Source organism: Ctenopharyngodon idella, chromosome 8 (genome assembly GCF_019924925.1).
Source record: "Ctenopharyngodon idella isolate HZGC_01 chromosome 8, HZGC01, whole genome shotgun sequence".
Classification (NCBI taxonomy): domain Eukaryota; kingdom Metazoa; phylum Chordata; class Actinopteri; order Cypriniformes; family Xenocyprididae; genus Ctenopharyngodon; species Ctenopharyngodon idella.
Window position 1 is genome coordinate 19132856 of NC_067227.1, and position 18742 is coordinate 19151597.

Genomic DNA, 18742 nt, shown 5'->3' on the forward strand with positions numbered 1-18742 from the left:
GACTGGAGTAATGATGCTAAAAAATTCAGCTTTGCCATCACAGGAATAAATTACATTTTAAAGTACATTAAAATAGAAAACAGTTATTTTAAATTGTAATAATATTTCACAATATTACTATTTTTGCTGCATGTTTGATCAAATAAATGCAGAGACTTCTTTCAAAAACTTAAAAAAAAAAATCCCAAACTTTTAAACGGTAGTGCAATTGGATTTCATATTTGGGTATGACACACATCTTCTGAACGTGTAAATAATGACTTAAATTTGTTTCTTACACAAAGCTATGATATGGCTTCTGAAGAATATAGTGCACCAGTCATGGATTTTTCTTTTATTTACTGGAGCTCTGCATGCCATAATCACCATGAACTGTTGTTGTATGGAAAAATTATGTATTCCATAAAAAGGCAGAATACTGCTTTGGAACAACATGAGAGTGAGTGAATAATCACAAAACTTTCATTTTTTGGGTGAACTATTCTTTTTTTTTTTTTTTTTTTTTTTCTTTCTTGCTCTTAGCATCTAATAATTCACCCAGCGTTGAAAATAATGAAACTCAAAAGAAGTAAAGTAGTTGGCTTTTTCTCATGTTTGCCAAATTCGTCATTCAGAAGACTTGAAAGATGCATTGGATTGTGGTATAGTGTCATTATGGTGGGGAGGTGTCAGCTAGTATAGATGTCTTTAATGGACAGTGGCTGGGAGGCCTGTTTTCTGCTGTGAGTCAGCTCAGCTAGAGTTGAGGATGCACTGTTTGATGGGCTATAATCCTACACCCTGACTAAGTGACAAGATATATTATCCCAAGGCGAAATCTGGGCTGTTGGTGTGGAAAACGCATCAACCGTCAGCTAGACTGATGCACGGCAGCTCGTGTTATGTTTTTCTCGCTCAGCGACGCAGCGCTAGCCCATTTTACAGCTCTGAAGAGAGGCAGAAGGAAGTGTTTTGCTCTGTGAAGAGAGGCAGAAAAATGAAGCTATAGGAAGAGCTGAAGAAAGAGCTCAGTTCATCTTAACAGTGCTGCCAAAGACAGTGGAAAGGTTTATGATTGGTTTTCTCTTATATAGCTTTCACACAGAGAGAGTCACAGTTTAAATTAAAGGAAACCCAAATCAAACTAAATTTTTTTTTTTTTTTCATTTTGTGAGGAACAAAATGGCCAAGTCTGTATTGCAGTTTGATCTGATTTAGTTAAACTATCAGCAAGGTCGTCTGAGGAAGAAAGAAATCTAATTGTTCATAAGACCTATTCAGTTTCCGTGTACACTTTCTCTAAATCAAATTTTGGTCGTCTTTTCTTTAGAGGTGCACTCAGTCAGTCATTTTTTTTTTCCTCATTAAAAGTTTTACACATAAAGAAATTAATAACTAACCCTAACTTTGAAAAATATGACTGGAAGACTTCAGTGAGATCTCTTCTAACCTACAAGGTGACCCTTTTTTAGTGGCTGCCATGAACAGGCATGTTTGCTATAGAGCTGTACTGCCATGATTTTGATTTGTAGGCCAAACAGAAAGCTAATTCGTCATAAGTTCCCTACAGAATTCATAATGGGTTAGAATAGCAGTTTTTGATTTGGGAGTAAAATATAGATTCCAGCTACCTCAAGAATGCAAGTTTACATGCTCAATGAATCAAACAAGTACTGAAGTTGTTGTTTGCAACTTTTTTTTAAAGCTCCGCCACCATTTTGGAACCAAAAAGATTTCCATTTGAGGTGTGATGATGTGTAATTCATGTTGTAGCTCTAAATGTGAACCTTAAATCACAGATCTATGTTTTACTCATGAATTGAAACTATATTTCTTAAAACCCACAACTCATGAATTAGAGAACATGCAGATTCTTTTCCAGGTTTAGGACTAAACTGAACAGCTCTATATAAACATACTACTGCTACTACTGCGAATAATATAATTTATATCACGATTTGTCATCATAAATCCATTTATTTAAATTGTTAAATTTAAATTATTATTCAATTATAATTAATAATAATTGTTAAAGTATTAAATTGTAATTAATTACTATTAAATCAAATGTATTATTATTTAATAATATTTTTTTATTATTTATTAAAATGTAACTACTACTAACAATAATAATAATAATATTATTATTATTATTATTTATTAAATGACAAGGTTATGGTGAAAATAATAATAATAATAATAATCATAATAATAATTAAACATTTATTAATTGTCGTCGTCATCATCATTTGCGTTCTATAATAATAATTATTATTATTTAATATATATATACATATTAATATTAATAATTGTTTACATTTTTTAAAGAGGTTTTCAAGAGTTTAAAGCATTAATATAAAGTACATTGAGATGAAGAGCCTTCAAAAAAAAAAAAAAAAAAAACAACAAAAAAAAACTGCTGAGTGCATCTTTAGCCCAGAACGCACTGAAACATTGAGATTCAAAACTCACGACCAGCTGGGCCCTCGCTCCCTCTCTCTTCCTTGTGTCCTTCAGGAGCAGGTTTGCTTCAGCAGGGGGCAGAATCCTCAGCTCTCCGCAAGCTGTGGTCCTCCACAACAGAAGGCAGCATGTCTGGCCTTGTGCTACTTTCCCCAGTCTCCTTACCCAAGTCTGTCAAGGTGATTCAAAGAAAGAGAGCGAGAGGGGACGTTCAAGAAAACTCAGGTGTGACAAAAGGAGCGAGATACTTTTAGTTTGAGCATAACTAATTACTGTGATCCAGTCAGATGTGGGGATTTTTTATTTTTTCTGAAGCGTGGAGTTGGGGGTGTGATTATTAACCTTTGATCACACTCTCGGTTGTGGCGTCATGTTGATTTCTCTGCAGTCAGCGTGTGTGTGTATGAGATCTGGCTCGGGGAAAGTCTCCTGGGGATCTGGCTGAGTCACAGTGGCAGAATCCATTGTCACACGTATAGCAAGGAAGCTTGTGACATCACTGATTGGACACAGTCTATGTGAGGCCGACCGCCTTCTCACCTGATGTGCTTCCACAAGCCATGAAATGTTGAAACGCAAGTGGTTCTTAGTCATAAATGGCGAATGGATTCTTTTGAGGTCTTTATGACATGTTGTCTGTAATTGTCCTCTACACTAAGTCGTTACCTAAAGGAGAAAGCAATTAAAGCTTGAGTTATTAATATTTTTGAAGGGAGAAACAAAGATTTAACATTAAATGTCAATGGAATTTGTCAATTTTAAATGAACCCAGTATGTGCAAGACTTGTGACAAATTACTCCTCCAAACGCATACATATTTGATCAACCAGAAACATTGCTTTAATGTCAACAAACCGCCCGCAACCACTACCGTATCCTCTCTGACATCATCACTTAATTCCCTGATAGAAATAAATAAACCACAATTAAGCCACAAGGGACGTCACGTAATGAGCAGAATCAACACATTTAAGCTTTTCAGATGTTTGGGGTTGAAAAGTTCAGAATAAACAAACAAACAGAGATGATGTCATCGCTGAGGGTGCTGATCCTGGCCTGAAGCTAGTCGTTGTAATAAAAATGAGTCAAAAGCGCAAAAATGAGTTTAAGGGAAATGGTTGATGGCAGTGTGAAAACTGTTGACTTCTACCATTGCTGCCAGAAATCCTTGCATTCATAGGACTTGAGCAATTTGTTGCAGTCTGTTGTGTTTGTCAAATTGTCTTGCTTAGATAAACAAAATGGCCAGTGGCATAAAGAATGAGCATAGGAAGAGTGGTCTGTAAATATGCAATGCTAGTAGTCAACCAATGTAGGTTGTCCTTAATGACCGATACCAAAATAATATTTAGAGAGCAAGATATAATGTTTGCTTTATTTGTTTGTTTGTTTGTTTATGAATAATCTTTAAAAAAAAAAAAAAAAAAAAAATGTTTGCATATTGGGGCTAGTGAGTGAGTGCTTTAAGAAATTAATATTTTTATTCAGCTTTATAAGGATGCTTTTGGTCGACCAAGTGACCGTACAAAAAATCGAATTCAAATAAATACTGCTCTTTTGAACTTTCTATTCATCACAGAATCCTATAAAAGTATGGTTTTCACAGAAAAATATTTAGCAAAATATTTAGTTTTCAGTAATAATAATAATAATAAATGTTACCGTAAATTACATTTTAAAATATATAAAAACAGAAAAGTTATTTTTAATTGTAATATTTCACAATATTACTGTTTTTACTGTATTTTTGATCAAATAAATGTAGCCTTTGTGAGCAGAAGAGACTAAAAATCTTACCAACCCCTAACTTTTGAGTGATAGTGTATAAGCATTTTGAGGTTGAAATTCCAGTAAAAATAACTATTATTGTGAATGATACTGTTACCATGATATAAAATTACTCATACTGTGATATAAGATTTTGGTCATACCGCCCACCCCTAGTGTGAAAATTTGTCTTTGGCTGGCAGGGAAGATCATGCAAATTCATTTAATACCACTTTTCACTCTCTGTTTCTATCTCGTTCAAGCTCTCAATCAAAGATGAATGCTTCTTGTAAACTCCATTTTTACAGCAGTCCCTCTCTGTATCTTCCTTGTTTCCACAGCAGAAAAAGGGCAACCGTTTTTGGATCTCTCTCATTACTATAACTGTTTAGCAAGGACAGTGAACATTTCTCTGATCTGAACACTGCTCCTACAGCCAGGCATTCAGATCACTTGTATTTTCCAACAAGTGTATGCAACCATGAACATGGGCGGGATTCTGCTCCTCTAGTGCAAAGTTACTATGTGATTAAAAGAACAAAGGGCCAGTCTTTCCCTAATGCTAATGAGGATGCTAATGGCCTGATGAGAAAACGGTGCTAATAGATGTAATACAGAATGTCGACTCACCTGAGGGAGTCTTTTACATCTGACAGATGCCAGTACAGAACTCCAGTGCTCTGCCTCTCAACTTTAAATAACATACAGCCTCTAAATGAGAGCTCACGCAGGGGAGATGTCAGCCTGCTAAGCAGAGGTCATATGCTTAAAAGAACAAAGTAGGTGACAGTCTTTCAGTGGCATAATCAGATCATGGCCGGAAATGAGGTGATAATGGATATTATTTAGTGGGGCGATGCAGGCGACTTAATGATTAAAGTGGAATATGTAGGTGTTACTCTTTGTGTTACTTTAAATGTTGAGCATAATGAAAGCATAATGAAAACACCCTGAGGTCAGCAGTTTTTAGGTACATCTCGGGGCAAAGTGTTTTCCAAGACTTGATTAATAGCAGTATTGCCTCTACTAAATGTAAATGGACTGTGTGATCTCATAAATTACCTTTAGGCTTTGTTCCAAAACTTAGTGAGCTACCTACATACAGTAGGCAGCCATTTTAAGACATTGTAGGCTCTATTATTATAAATTAAAGATGCAATAGGTGATTCAGTACAGATACATTTTTTGTTATATTGGTTGAAAGTCTCCTCCTATACTGATAGCAATCACTGTTAAACGGTCTAAATGTTTTTTTATAAATATATATCGTCTGTGAAAGGTGTAGGACCATAAAAAGTTTATCCAATTATTATATTAGATCCGAATGAAATACAATGTCCTATTTGCCCATCAAAGTATGTTTACCCTCGCGCACCCGGTTCGTGCAGACATCATATGTCATCAGTGCGTCTCATGCTATGCAGATAGATACTCAGTCATGGAGCACCGCAAACAAACAGCAGCCACCTTTTACAGTTCCTACCGAATCAAAACAACAAGCTTATGCTGCGTTCACGCCATAACTACCGTAATTAAGAGATGGCAACCCGTGACGTTCTAACCAGAGCTGTTCAGTCAGACTCGGAATTATGCGTTTCCATATCAACAATATCAACGCCGAAATGAATCTGCAGCAGTCAGGTACAAGTTGTTTACGTTCATTATTATCGTAATGTTATGTGCTTTGAGACATGAGGTAGTTTAACGCCATCTCCTGTAACACTTTGCTGAGAGCAACTGTGTGTGTGCATTCATGTGTTTTGGAGGAGGTGTGGTTTTGGATGGCGATTTGCAGGGAGGGTGGGATTGTATGCTTTCAATGCTAGCAGGCTAACGTTAGCATTTCCCAGATCACCTACTTCACCTTTAACAAAGATCGTCCACTTGTAAATAGATGAAAAGAAGAAATCATAACACTATATATGGCAGCTGTACTCCTGCCTTCTGAGCTAATTATATTTTCATAGATGTGGCACTCAATAGGGGGTCTGTAGAATTTGAATTACCAACTAAAGGTCAAAAGAATCATTTGAACTAACATACAGGCATGTACAAATTGGACTGAACTTGTATGACTAGAAATTGCACACCTGGAAGTGTTATGAATATGGCCGCTGAGAGGACTGACTTCTCCAAGGGAATTTGGAGAATTGTTCATAATAAATATGCACTACCGTTTAAAAGTTTGGGATCGGTCAACGAGATACATTTTTTTTCAGGATTCTTTTATGAATATAAAGTTTAAAGGAATATTATAAAGCCTATGTAATATAATTACTTTTTTGATCAATTTAAAGGGTTAGCTCACCCAAAAATGAAAATTCTGTCATTTATTACTCACCCTCATGCCGTTCCACACCCGTAAGACCTTCATTCATCTTCGGAACACAAATTAAGATATTTTTGTTGAAATGCGATGGCTCAGTGAGGCCTGCATAGCCAGCAATGACATTTCCTCTCTCAAGATCCATAAAGGTACTAAAAACATATTTAAATCAGTTCATGTGAGTACAGTGGTTCAATATTAATATTAAGCTGCGAGAATATTTTTGGTGCGCCAAAAAAAAACAAAATAACGACATATAGTGATGGCCGATTTCAAAACACTGCTTCAGGAAGCTTCGGAGCATAATGAATTAGCATGTCGAATCAGCGGTTTGGAGTGCCAAAGTCACGTGATTTCAGCAGTTTGGCGGTTTGACATGCGATCCGAATCATGAATCGATACGGTGATTCATTATGCTCCAAAGCTTCCTGAAGCAGTGTTTTGAAATCGGCCATCACTAAATAAGTCATTATTTTTGTTTTTTTGGTGCACCAAAAATATTCTTGTCGCTTTATAATATTAATATTGAACCACTGTACTCACATGAACTGATTTAAATATGTTTTTAGTACATTAATGGATCTTGAGAGAGGAAATGTCATTGCTGGCTATGGAGGCCTCACTGAGTTATCGGATTTCAACAAAAATATCTTAATTTGTGTTCTGAAGATGAACGAAGGTCTTACGGGTGTGGAACGGCATGAGGGTGAGTAATAAATGACATTATTTTCATTTTTGGGTCAACTAACCCTTTAATGCATCCTTTCTGAATAAAAGTATCAATTTCTTTCTTTCTTTCTTTCTTTCTTTCAAAAAAAAAACAACAACTTTTGAACAATAGTGCACTTGTATACAGATGTAACAAACAGTTCAATGTGGTTAAAACTGGACTGTTTTACCTTACATTTGTGTATGCTATGCAATTTTGTTTACTTGACTATTACGCTTTTACCTTAGCAACATGCTAACGCCAAACTCTAAATGTGAGTCGAGTCTGAGCATATCTATTTGTATGACAAACTTCCTACATATAGCTACTTCAAATCAGTCACGAGGCTCAGTTTCTGTCCGCATGTTCATCAGCTAAGTGTTGTCACAGTGTGACCTTCACCTCACATCTTTAAATTACTCTAGTTATTGTAGCCAAACACAATGCCTGTTAAACCGAATCATAAAGGCCCTGACATCTAAAATTGTGATTAGTGATTGAATCTAGATAATTATCTGATACATACTGTAGAGCTTCGTCAAGTAAATAACATCCCCTTTCAAATAGAACAATAACACTGACAGTTCTGTTTATAAGAGGCAGCATTTAACACCAGGTCTGTGTTTTAATGTGTCTGGAAATTGCTTGAAAGTGGCAAAATTGAGTCCTTTATTCTGGAAAACATTTCAGAATGGTGTTGAATGCCTCAGGCGTCCAAGCTAAAGGAAATCTAGAGTTGTTAAGGAATAATATACAATCACTCCTGCAGTGCTTACTCTGATTTCTTTTTTTAAAGTAATAAACCTTGTGTGTTTTTGTAATTCATGTGTGCAGTGATTGATTTTCCATACCGTGCTTTGACAAATACATCCGTTGACTCGTGTCACAGTAAAAGACAATATTAGAGGAATCTGTTAGGTGCCGTAGTCAGTTCTCGCAGGCAAAAACAAAGAATGAAGCGTGCTTTTGCTGCTGGCTTTCTGTGCAGACACTGAGTTATACAGGCTCTAATATTTTAATGAGTATGTTGAATGAGCACATCCTCTCCTATGCCATGCCTCAGCGTGGGGATCATGAATAAGTCAGGATTCTGTCTATGCTTTTTGAGGCATTTAGCAACACAAGCCGTTTATGAAATCTTTCGTAAATTCACCAAGCAGCAACAATTGAATATGTACTTCAGAATGGAGAGTATGTTTTTACCAGTTGATGCTACAGATTGAGGAAAAAGAAAACGTATTCTCATTTTTCTGAGAGGATGTTTCAGAAGGTGATGTTAATTGACAAGTGTGAGATGAAAAGCTTGTAACCTGCCGTGGAGTAGCGAAGTGAAATTTCACTTTCTTTTTGCAGCTCCAAGGACACTCACCACAAAGGCCCTGAAATAAACAGTGTGGTAATGAAAAACGACAACAAAAGTGTCAGTTGTTTGTTTGGAAGTCTCACTGTGTTTACGGACTCCTCGACTCTCCTGTTGGAGAGGTTTCAGGGAATCGATGCTTAATTCTAATTGAAAACTCAGAGGTTCCTTTTGATCTTCTGTTATTGCTGTACTTTTAAAAAGCATAAATACTTAATTATTTCTGACGCACTTGAGTTAAGTTCGATCCTAAGTCCAGAAACGTATAAAAAGACAAGTCTGGATCTGCAGTGTGATTCTTCTCTTGAGCAGAATCAAAGTGTTGTAATTAATAAGAGGTCTCCCAGTGTGTTTTGTGTGGAACTCTCAATAAGAGATTTCTATCTGTCCAAATACCCTGTGCGTCCTTTGAAGATATCTTTGATATCCAGTATTGATATGCAGTTGGCTTTTATTCGTTGAAAAATGAAGAGCGAAAGAGATTTTCTCTCGAAAATAGATATTGCCTTACCCTTGGTTGGCAAGTGTTTGATTTTGTGTACCTCATCCTTGGAAAAGACGTTCAACCCCCATTGAATTCCTCTTATATTGCTCCCGTATTTGAACTTAATGTTGTTCAGTAAAGGTTCAGCAGGTTGGAAAAAATAATGTTTTGTAACCTCTTACCGTCTAATTGTCTGAGTTTATATTTAGATTAGTATCCACTTGGACTGAATGAAAGGCCTGATGAAGAGGGTATGACTCCTCTCCGATATCTCTCGAGGGTCTTTACTCCACTCTGAACCTTTGCCTTTCTGTCTTTTTCAAAAAGCACTCCTAATCAAGTTTAATTTAATCCCATTCTCTATATAAAAGATTGATCTGTTCATTTACCCAGAAATTTGGATGCAATCAGTAGACTAAAATGAAGTTATTTACATTTGATTCTAGTTTGAATCATGTTTGAAATTGCATTAAATGCTGATATATTGCATTGTATGCACATTAATTTGCCAATATATGTTGGAAATCTGTTTTTCTGTGGATTTTCTTGTATCATTACCCCAAAACTCAGACTGTTTCTTGCTCACAGAAATGTTCTTATGATCCTTCCAGGGAGCAGCGGCCGATGTCTCTCTGTCTGTCTCGTGATGATGAACCTTTGGCCGGGCTGGAGGCGTTGCCGTTCAGGCTGATGCAGCAGGACTGCACAGCGGTAAAGACTCTTCTGCTGCGGTTACGCAGGACCCTGCAGGAGGTAATGTTCCACACTGACAGTTGATTCATGAAGCTGCTATGGCCTTCATCACGGGTACATTAGAACAGGTAGAAGAGCTCTCTGTGCCCTGCCAGTTTCATGCCTCATCATTCAGGGTGAACACCAGGAGGATATCACACTCAAAAGAGCCACATTCAGTCAGTAAGCAGACCTTGGTTAGAGTAGACACCATACTTGATGTGACACGAATGAAAACAAGGCTGTGAGAGGTAAAAAAGCATGCCACAGTGTTGATTTGTTCTGCCAGTGAAACATTACAATAAGTACTTCTGTACAGGTCTAGTATCATTTGTTTGGAGATTTTGTGTGTGCGTGTGCGTGTGCGTGTGCGTGTGCGTGTGTGTGTGTGTGTGTGTGTGTGACCTAATGTTTTTCATAGAAATTTATTGGTGCCATATTGGTTACAGGCCTATATTTTATTTATATACTGTATTTATATTTTCGAACGGTATCAGTTGGTGTATTTAATTGTACATGGACATTTCCCCTTTTTTACATTTAGATTACTTTTGTGATTTACTTAAATTTATTTTATTAAAAAAACACTAAAATGACACTCTTAAATATAACCTTTAGCAAATCTCAAAATGAATATTTATTTTTCGTTGTGATGCCTGAATTCACTTGTATAATTTAAAATGATTAATTTTATTTTTTTATGGTTTTAAAGGTACACTATATAACTTTTTTTTTTTTTTTTTTTTTTTTTTCAAAATGAACAAGTAAATGAAGTAAATACATAATCAATCATTCTTCCCAAATGTGTTTTTGTCTTACCCTGATTGAGCCTATTTATAAGTGTTTACATTTTAGACCTGACGGGATGGTTTTCACACGAAACTGCATACATATTTCACTCACCCGTGCGTGTCTCGTCATATCCACAAATAGAGAAAAGTTGCTCTGGCTACATTGATGCATGGATGGTGTGGGAGTAGTAGGGGTGTAGCAATATATCGTGTCACAATATATCGCAATACAAAAATGCAACAATACATTTTGTGCATAGTTCATAAAATTACTGTGTGAGGGGGAAAAAAATTCAAGTTTACAGAGTTTAGTGTCAGTACTACATTAAACTAATGAATGAATATAAGTACGCAATAAGGTACGAGAGGCTGTGTTGTATCGTGAACAAGTGAGTGCCTGCAACCCCTTCGGCCGTGACTTATTCACGATAAAGCACTAGCCTCGAGTACCTTATTGCTTTTATAAAATGGTTACCACACAATACAAATATTAAAGCCAAAAATATGTACCAATGCAACGTTCATGAATTAAACTTTCACCAAAAGTCTTCCTTCCGCCAGAAAAAAAAAGGCCCTGACCGTGAACAGCAACAGAAGTTACATTATTACTCCATTAGATGGCCGCAAAGACTGTGTTTATGAGTTGGTCAGTATGTAGCGAAGACTTGAAAAGACTGAATTGTTGTGAACACGAAACAAGATGCAACTGACAAATGCTTTGACTAGCGCTGTCAGTCACGGGAAAACCCCTTAACTGTTAAAAGGACAAGATAATACATCGGACATTTAAACAGATTTTTTATTATGAACATAGGAATGACCTGAAGGAAAATGCTAAATCTGAATGCAGGTAATAAACTCGCTCACTCGATCTCTTTTTCACGATACTCTTCTACATAACACAGTAAACATCAATGAACAATATCAATTGAGAACAAACAGTTTACGTTGCTAAGAGTGGTTGCTAAGGGTGTTGTGTAGTGATACACAGAACCATTGGGTGAAGCGGTCATAGCCGTGTTTTATCGTGAATAAAACACCGCTATTGACCAATCAGAATCAAGGACAGGAACTAACCGTTTTATAATGTATAATAATGCAAAGGGGGAATATTTGTGGGTCCTGATAATGCCAAATGTCTTATGTTACCTGTAAAAATCTAGTCAGTGACAGAGTGCAAACATATTCATCTAAAATAAATCTGTGTTTCAGCATTAGAATCATGAATATTTGTATTCTGGCGTCACAATAGTCCTGTGCATTGGGTTACCAGCACCAAGTCCAAGCCTATTTATTTCCACCCCCAATGTAATACCAAATTTAGTATTTTAATCAGTAGTACGTTTTTTGTTAACCTTTCACCATATGTCTTGGAGTATCACAATAATATTGTCATGAATCGTGACATGAGGGTATCCTTACACCCCTAGGGAGTAGCATAGGTTAGTTGTCACATTGAGCAAGAAAAGTTGACGTGGAGCTCGCTAAATCTCAAACTTGCAAGGAATCGCCCGTTTTAAACAAATGCAGAATAGAGGAGCATCTCCTGGCAAAAAAAGAATGTGACAGAGCTTGTAATCAAGAATCAACATTGGCTTGGGTTTTTGGAGATTTGAAATGTTGTAAAAGAGACATGGAGATGGCATTTTTATTACTCAACAGGTGAGTAAGGTATATTATTGGACAGATAAATTGCCATATGTAGCTCTTATTGTAAAGCAGTGGTTCTCAATCCTGGCGCCGCTCTGCATATTTTGTCTCTCTCTCCTGATTCAGATCATCAGCTCATTAGGAGAATTGAATGCATAGGTTTGTGGGATATCAAAGGCAGCAAAGGATACATATATGCTGCCCTAAAAAATCGATCAGATGAAGGTATCTCAACAGACAGAGAGTGAAGCTAACATTGGATTCAGACATGGCTTGATGCTTTCCTACCTTGGAATGCATCCTCTGAAGGCAGCATTTTTCAGCTTTCGGACACAGCCAGGCTCCCTACTACTTGTTCGCTTCACTTCGGAACATTAATTCGTGGATTTGCGCTACGGCACTGCTGGCAATGTCACACAGACTCCAGTAGTGCTTATTAGAGAAGTTTGAGGTATGATATAATATATTTCTGTAAATAAATACAATAAGCATTACCATACTTTTTCTTTAGTATGCATGTGTAGCTTATATAATAAATGCAAGGAATGGCATTGAGAACCAATGATCTGTGGTGAAGGGTCATATTTATTCGCACAGTCAAGCAGAGACAAAGCACAGTGTTCTTCCGCAAAATGCATGCAGTTTTGTTTTTTTTTAACCCTTAGAGGGACAAAAGTTACATAGTGTACCTTTTAATTATCATTTATTTAGACAAAATAGTATAGAACTTTAAACTGTGTCCCTACACTTTCAGAACAGTGATGAAGTGTTTGTTATATGCAAATTAATTGAATGCTCTTTAAGTTACAACAATAATTAAAAACGCTCTTAGTGTCATCCCTTACTGTTAATAATAGTAATGCTCACCCAACTTAATCTACTGGGCAGAACACCCGCATTTCCATTCCACATTCATCCAAGTCGTAGCTGCATGAACTCAGTTTTACATTTCCTCATAATAACAATCACTTTCCTCAGTGAAGGTCCACACAACAGAGGAACATGAATATTGAAGAGGAAATTCTTTGGCCTCTTTACTTACTCTTCTCATTAACATGCAAATTAGCCATCTTCCTTCAGCTTTTGTAAACCACAGTGTAATAAGAATCACAATGACTTATGCATTTTTGCATTTGGTTTTATTTGCTTGACCACAGATTTTAAACATAGCCTGTTCTTGTGTGTCTTTTGGGCTTTTGGTCATTTAAAACCTAATTTCTGACTAATTCAGGGCAGTGCATTGAGGAGTGAGTTCAAGATGTTCAAAGGTTTTGATTCAGTCAAATGCTAAATAGTAAATGTGAAAGGACCATAGATTGTCTGCTCACACTTAGTTCTTATAAAAGATCTAGATTGGTTTCAGAACTTGAATCGGGAGTGTCTAACCTCTCAGACCTCTTGTGTCTAACCTCTTGTTTGAATGTTACCTAGACTTGAATCAAATAGCTCTTGTGTACTGTATTGCCTATTGGCATTCAGAACCTGGCAATGCGTCCCTCGTGGATTAAACTGGCTTTTTGTTGTATTTTTTTTTTTTTTTTTTTTTTTTTTTGCGTCCTGCCTGGTTCATTTACATAACTATTGCATTTCCTAACAGGAAAAAAATAAAAACAGTTCAGATGTAGCCATGTGCATATATAAACATTTTTATAATCACTTCACATTCAGAGCAGAGATTTTAATATTAAACAGGTTAAATTCTTAAATTACTGTTTTGCATTTGTAAGAAAATCATTTTGGCTCTACTTTTGTCATTTAGCAGTTTTTGTTTGAAATGCACTGGGAAGAATCAGCATTAGTAAAACGTTTGTCTTGCTTTTGCTTTTATACCTTCTTGATTACCTCAATATTTTTGCACTTTTCATTACAGTTTTCTTGTCCTTCCCTTGCGCTTAAAATACAGGCGTAGAAAACACATTAATCAAAAGTAGCACATGCCGGATCAGTCTCGAATCCTTTATTAGTAATTATGGAGTCTGAAATACTGCTTAAAATTCATTCACGTTTGCTGTGAAACATTTACCAAAATTACATTGTAATGGTTGTGATATTGTACCTTGTTTGAAATTTATAGACCCGTTCAAACTACTTGATTATAGTCTCCTCATTTTCTTTTTCTTTTTTGTGTTTTTCCTGCCTGTGGGGTAGCTCCATGTCATGGGCCCTCTCCACACCCACCCACAGATATTACTTCTTTATGAAAGCATTGCTAAAGAGATGCACATTAGAGAGAACTGCTATTATTCTGTGTTTTTTTTGTTTGTTTGTTAATTTTGTTTGGTTTTGTTTTTGTTTTGGGTTTGTTTTTTTTTGGTTTTTTTTTGCTGCTTTTAAAAAGAAAGCACTGCTACGGAGATGCACGTTAGAGAGAGCTGCTACTATTTTGTGTGTGTGTGTGTGTGTGTGTTTTGTTTTGTTTAATTTTGTTTGGTTTTGTTTTTGTTTTGGGTTTGTGTTTTTGTTTTGCTTTGTTTTTTGTTTTATTTTTTTTTTTTTTTTTTTTTTTTTTTGCTGCTTTTAAAAAGAAAGCACTGCCACGGAGATGCACATCAGAGAACTGCTACTTATTTTATTTTTTTGCTTAAGATTAATTTTGTGAAATTGTGAAGAAATTAACCTCTTTAGCGGTGCAATTTTTTTTTTTTTTTTTTTAACTAACCCAATATCCTTTTTTTAGCTTAATATATTGTCTGCAGGCCGCTCTTCTCGGAATAAAGTGTTCCATGTCTCTGACAGTGTCACAGCTCTCTTTCTCACACATTAATTTGGGGGAGAAGGGTTTAAGGCTAGAGCCTGGAGAGGACGGGGCTGTCTGCTCCCCTGTTTGGATGGTATAATTACATAATACGTACAACACTGGCTAATTTCTCAGTGAGTTTCTTTAGTGAGTTTTAGAGTAATAGCAGTGTGGTTTGTGTATTTGATGTTAAGAGCTAACAATGAAACACACTTTTAAAGCATTTATTGATGATTAATATTAATTTCTACATATACATTTTGACATTTCAAATTGTATAGATTAACATTATTAAATGTGTTATGAATGAACATGAACAAGCATGAATTAAAAATGAACAGTACAGTAGTATATTATAAAATAGCTAATGAATGGGGTTATGGGAGTTTGTACATGAAATTGGTAAAGCAATCTTTTATAAGTGCAAATGATATTGTGAAGGCTTTGGAGAACATATACTTGTAGTGTTCAGCTATTTCTTGGTCAGAAAGTTAAAAACGAACTTTATAATACTGGCAAGTGTAGTAACCTCAGAGCAAGTAAGACGAGCAGAATATTATTTACAGTCTGCTTTTAATAGTTATTTTCTTTTCATGTGCTCATTAAATATTAAGATGTCTGATCTTTGCCTTTCAGAGCACTGAGATCAGTCCTGCCAGCAGCCTTCACTCTCTACCCATAAGCCCCTGCAGTGAGAAATCACTCCCCTTTAAGGTAATTGTCCGTATTCAGTGTTGTCAGAAAGTGTTTCTTTTCTATTAATAATGTGGATGTGAACATTCTTTGCTGCTGAGGTATCATTGGTAGGTCACGCTTTGATTTAAAAGGCTTACTTTCATTTTTTTTTTTTTCCCTGAAGATTTCAAAGCCCGTAGATCAAACATAATGACGGTGCTAAATGACTGCATTGAGACAGAGGTCTCTCTGTTTTATGTAGTTAATTTTCCCACTCCATTGTGCTTCTCCTAAACACACTCTACTCTTTTCATTCTGGCTTCTCTCTTTGATACAATTTGAGTAATTTTCCCACTATATTGATGAGATTATTTGATTACGTGCCCTGATCTTGTGGAGATGGGCTAGGACTGTCATTGGGAGAGGTTTATGATTTTATATGAGGAGCTTTTGCTTGGTAGAAGAGGATTTTGTTTTTCATCAGGACTTTTTTTCCCTCGAACAGCTCAAAAATACTGCGAAGTGGAAATGAGGTCTGCGTCTTTCTCTGTCCTCCTTACTGACCTACATGGAGTGCTAACAGAAGCGATGGTTGCGGCAGCGAATCACGTGACATTCCGGCTCATCCGTAGCCTAGCGCCACGCAGCGGGAGAGGGAGATGCTTAGAATAGGACGCCATGTATTCTGACATTGTGTTCAGCTGACAGGAGAGGGGTGGGACTTGTCCTGATTCATTCCGTTAAAAAAAAGGAAAAAATTCCCGATTTTAAAAATAAAGCCCTAGAACCCACCTGAGACGGAACCGTGTCACTTTTCGTCCTACTTTTAACAGAAAACTTCTCTCACCAAACATTTGTTATCCCCACCTTCTTAATAATTAGAGCCTGCGGAAAGAGTTCTCCTGCGGCGAGAGCATGGCGTCGGTTAAGGGAATAATGGAGCCTCTTGCTCTGCATCTTGGTAAAAATGAGTTTGGACTGGGGTTCCAAACTCATTCGTCCTGGTGTCCCTGTCAGCTGCGCATTAATAACTCCTTGTTAAATGGGTGTAGGTGCGGCCACCACTCTGAGGGTGCCCTGTTTGAAGTTTATAACATCACAAAGCTCCTTAGACAGAAATAATTGAGGACATCTATCAAATTTACTCCTTTTTATGCCTCCCTTCAAAGTACATCTGTGAAATACTCTGTGCTTCTCTAATCTTGTACCATTCTTGGTAATGAAACTGGCAGGTAGGGCTGGGCAATATAGCCAAAAAAAAAAAAAAATCTTGTGTTTTTTCTTCTTCACTTCAGCCTTTTAACGTCATAATTACATACTGAACAGTACACTACTGTTCAAAAGTTTGCGATTACTGATATTTTTTTTTATATGTTTTTGAAAGACGGCTGATTTTATTTGATCAGAAATACAGTACAAATGGTAACACTTTACAATAAGGTTCATTAGTTAAACATTAGTTAATGTATTAACTGACATGAACTATTCGTTAATGTTAGTTAATGAAAATACAGTTGTTCATTGTTTGTTCATGTTAGTTCACAGTGCATTAACTAATGTTAACAAGATTTTAATAATGTATTAGTAATTGTTGAAATTAACATTAACAAAGATTAATAAATGCTATATAAGTGCAGTTCATTATTAGTTCATGTTAACTAATGTAGTTAACTAATGAAACTTATTGTAGTGTTACTGTACAAACAGTAATATTGTGAAATATTACCATTTAAAATAATTTTCTGTTTTGAATATGTTTTTAAATGTAATTTATTCCTGTGATTCAGCAGTCTTTAGAGTCACATGATCCTTCAGAACATTCTAATACACTGATTTGCTGCTCAAGAAATATTTCTTATCAGTGTTGAAAACATTAATGCTACTTAATATTTATTTAGAAACTGTGCAACATTTTTTTTTTTCAGGATAATCTAATGAATAGAAAGTTCAAAAGAACAGCATTTATTTGAAATAGGAAACTTTTGTTACATTTTGTTACTGAATAAAATAAAGTTTGTTTTTGTTTTTTTTTTTAATTTTATTTTATTTTTTTTAATAAATGAAGTTGAAAGGCATGTTTTCCTCACTTTTTTTTTTTATTAAATTGAGAAACATTTTCATTTATTTAGTACCAGTATAAAAATATATAAAGCTTCATCATCCCAGCGAAGATGGATGAATGGTATCAAACGCAATATTTACATAATACAGGTGCAGGTCATATAATTAGAATATCATCAAAAAGTTGATTTATTTCACTAATTCCATTCAAAAAGTGAAACTTGTATATTATATTCATTCATTACACACAGACTGATATATTTCAAATGTTTATTTCTTTTAATTTTGATGATTATAACTGACAACTAAGGAAAATCCCAAATTCAGTATCTCAGAAAATTAGAATATTACTTAAGACCAATAAAAAGAAAGGATTTTTAGAAATCTTGGCCAACTGAAAAGTATGAACATGAAAAGTATGAGCATGTACAGCACTCAATACTTAGTTGGGGCTCCTTTTGCCTGAATTACTGCAGCAATGCAGCGTGGCATGGAGTCGATCAGTCTGTGGCACTGCTCAGGTGTTATAAGAGCCCAGGTTGCTCTGATAGTGGACTTCAGCTCTTCTGCATTGTTGGGTCTGGCATATCGCATCTTCCTCTTCACAATACCCCATAGATTTTCTATGGGGTTAAGGTCAGGCGAGTTTGCTGGCCAATTAAGAACAGGGATACCATGGTCCTTAAACCAGGTACTGGTAGCTTTGGCACTGTGTGCAGGTGCCAAGTCCTGTTGGAAAATAAAATCTGCATCTCCATAAAGTTGGTCAGCAGCAGGAAGCATGAAGTGCTCTAAAACTTCCTGGTATACGGCTGCATTGACCTTGGACCTCAGAAAACACAGTGGACCAACACCAGCAGATGACATGGCACCCCAAACCATCACTGACTGTGGAAACTTTACACTGGACCTCAAGCAACGTGGATTGTGTGCCTCTCCTCTCTTCCTCCAGACTCTGGGACCCTGATTTCCAAAGGAAATGCAAAATTTACTTTCATCAGAGAACAT

General features: G+C 36.1%; 1 protein-coding gene across 4 annotated transcripts in view; it reads left to right on the forward strand.

Annotated features, from left to right (window-relative positions):
- Positions 1-18742, forward strand: part of ccser1 (coiled-coil serine-rich protein 1) — an 88953-nt gene that overhangs the window by 23081 nt on the left and 47130 nt on the right. For 3 of the 4 annotated variants that reach the window (XM_051901962.1, XM_051901963.1, XM_051901964.1), the window contains 2 exons: positions 9700-9841; positions 15635-15712. In XM_051901962.1, coding sequence (XP_051757922.1) covers positions 9700-9841; positions 15635-15712 — 220 coding nt within the window. Of the gene's footprint in view, positions 1-9699; positions 9842-15634; positions 15713-16178; positions 17866-18742 lie in introns of those variants that run through there. The other variant, XM_051901965.1, reaches the window with a different exon arrangement.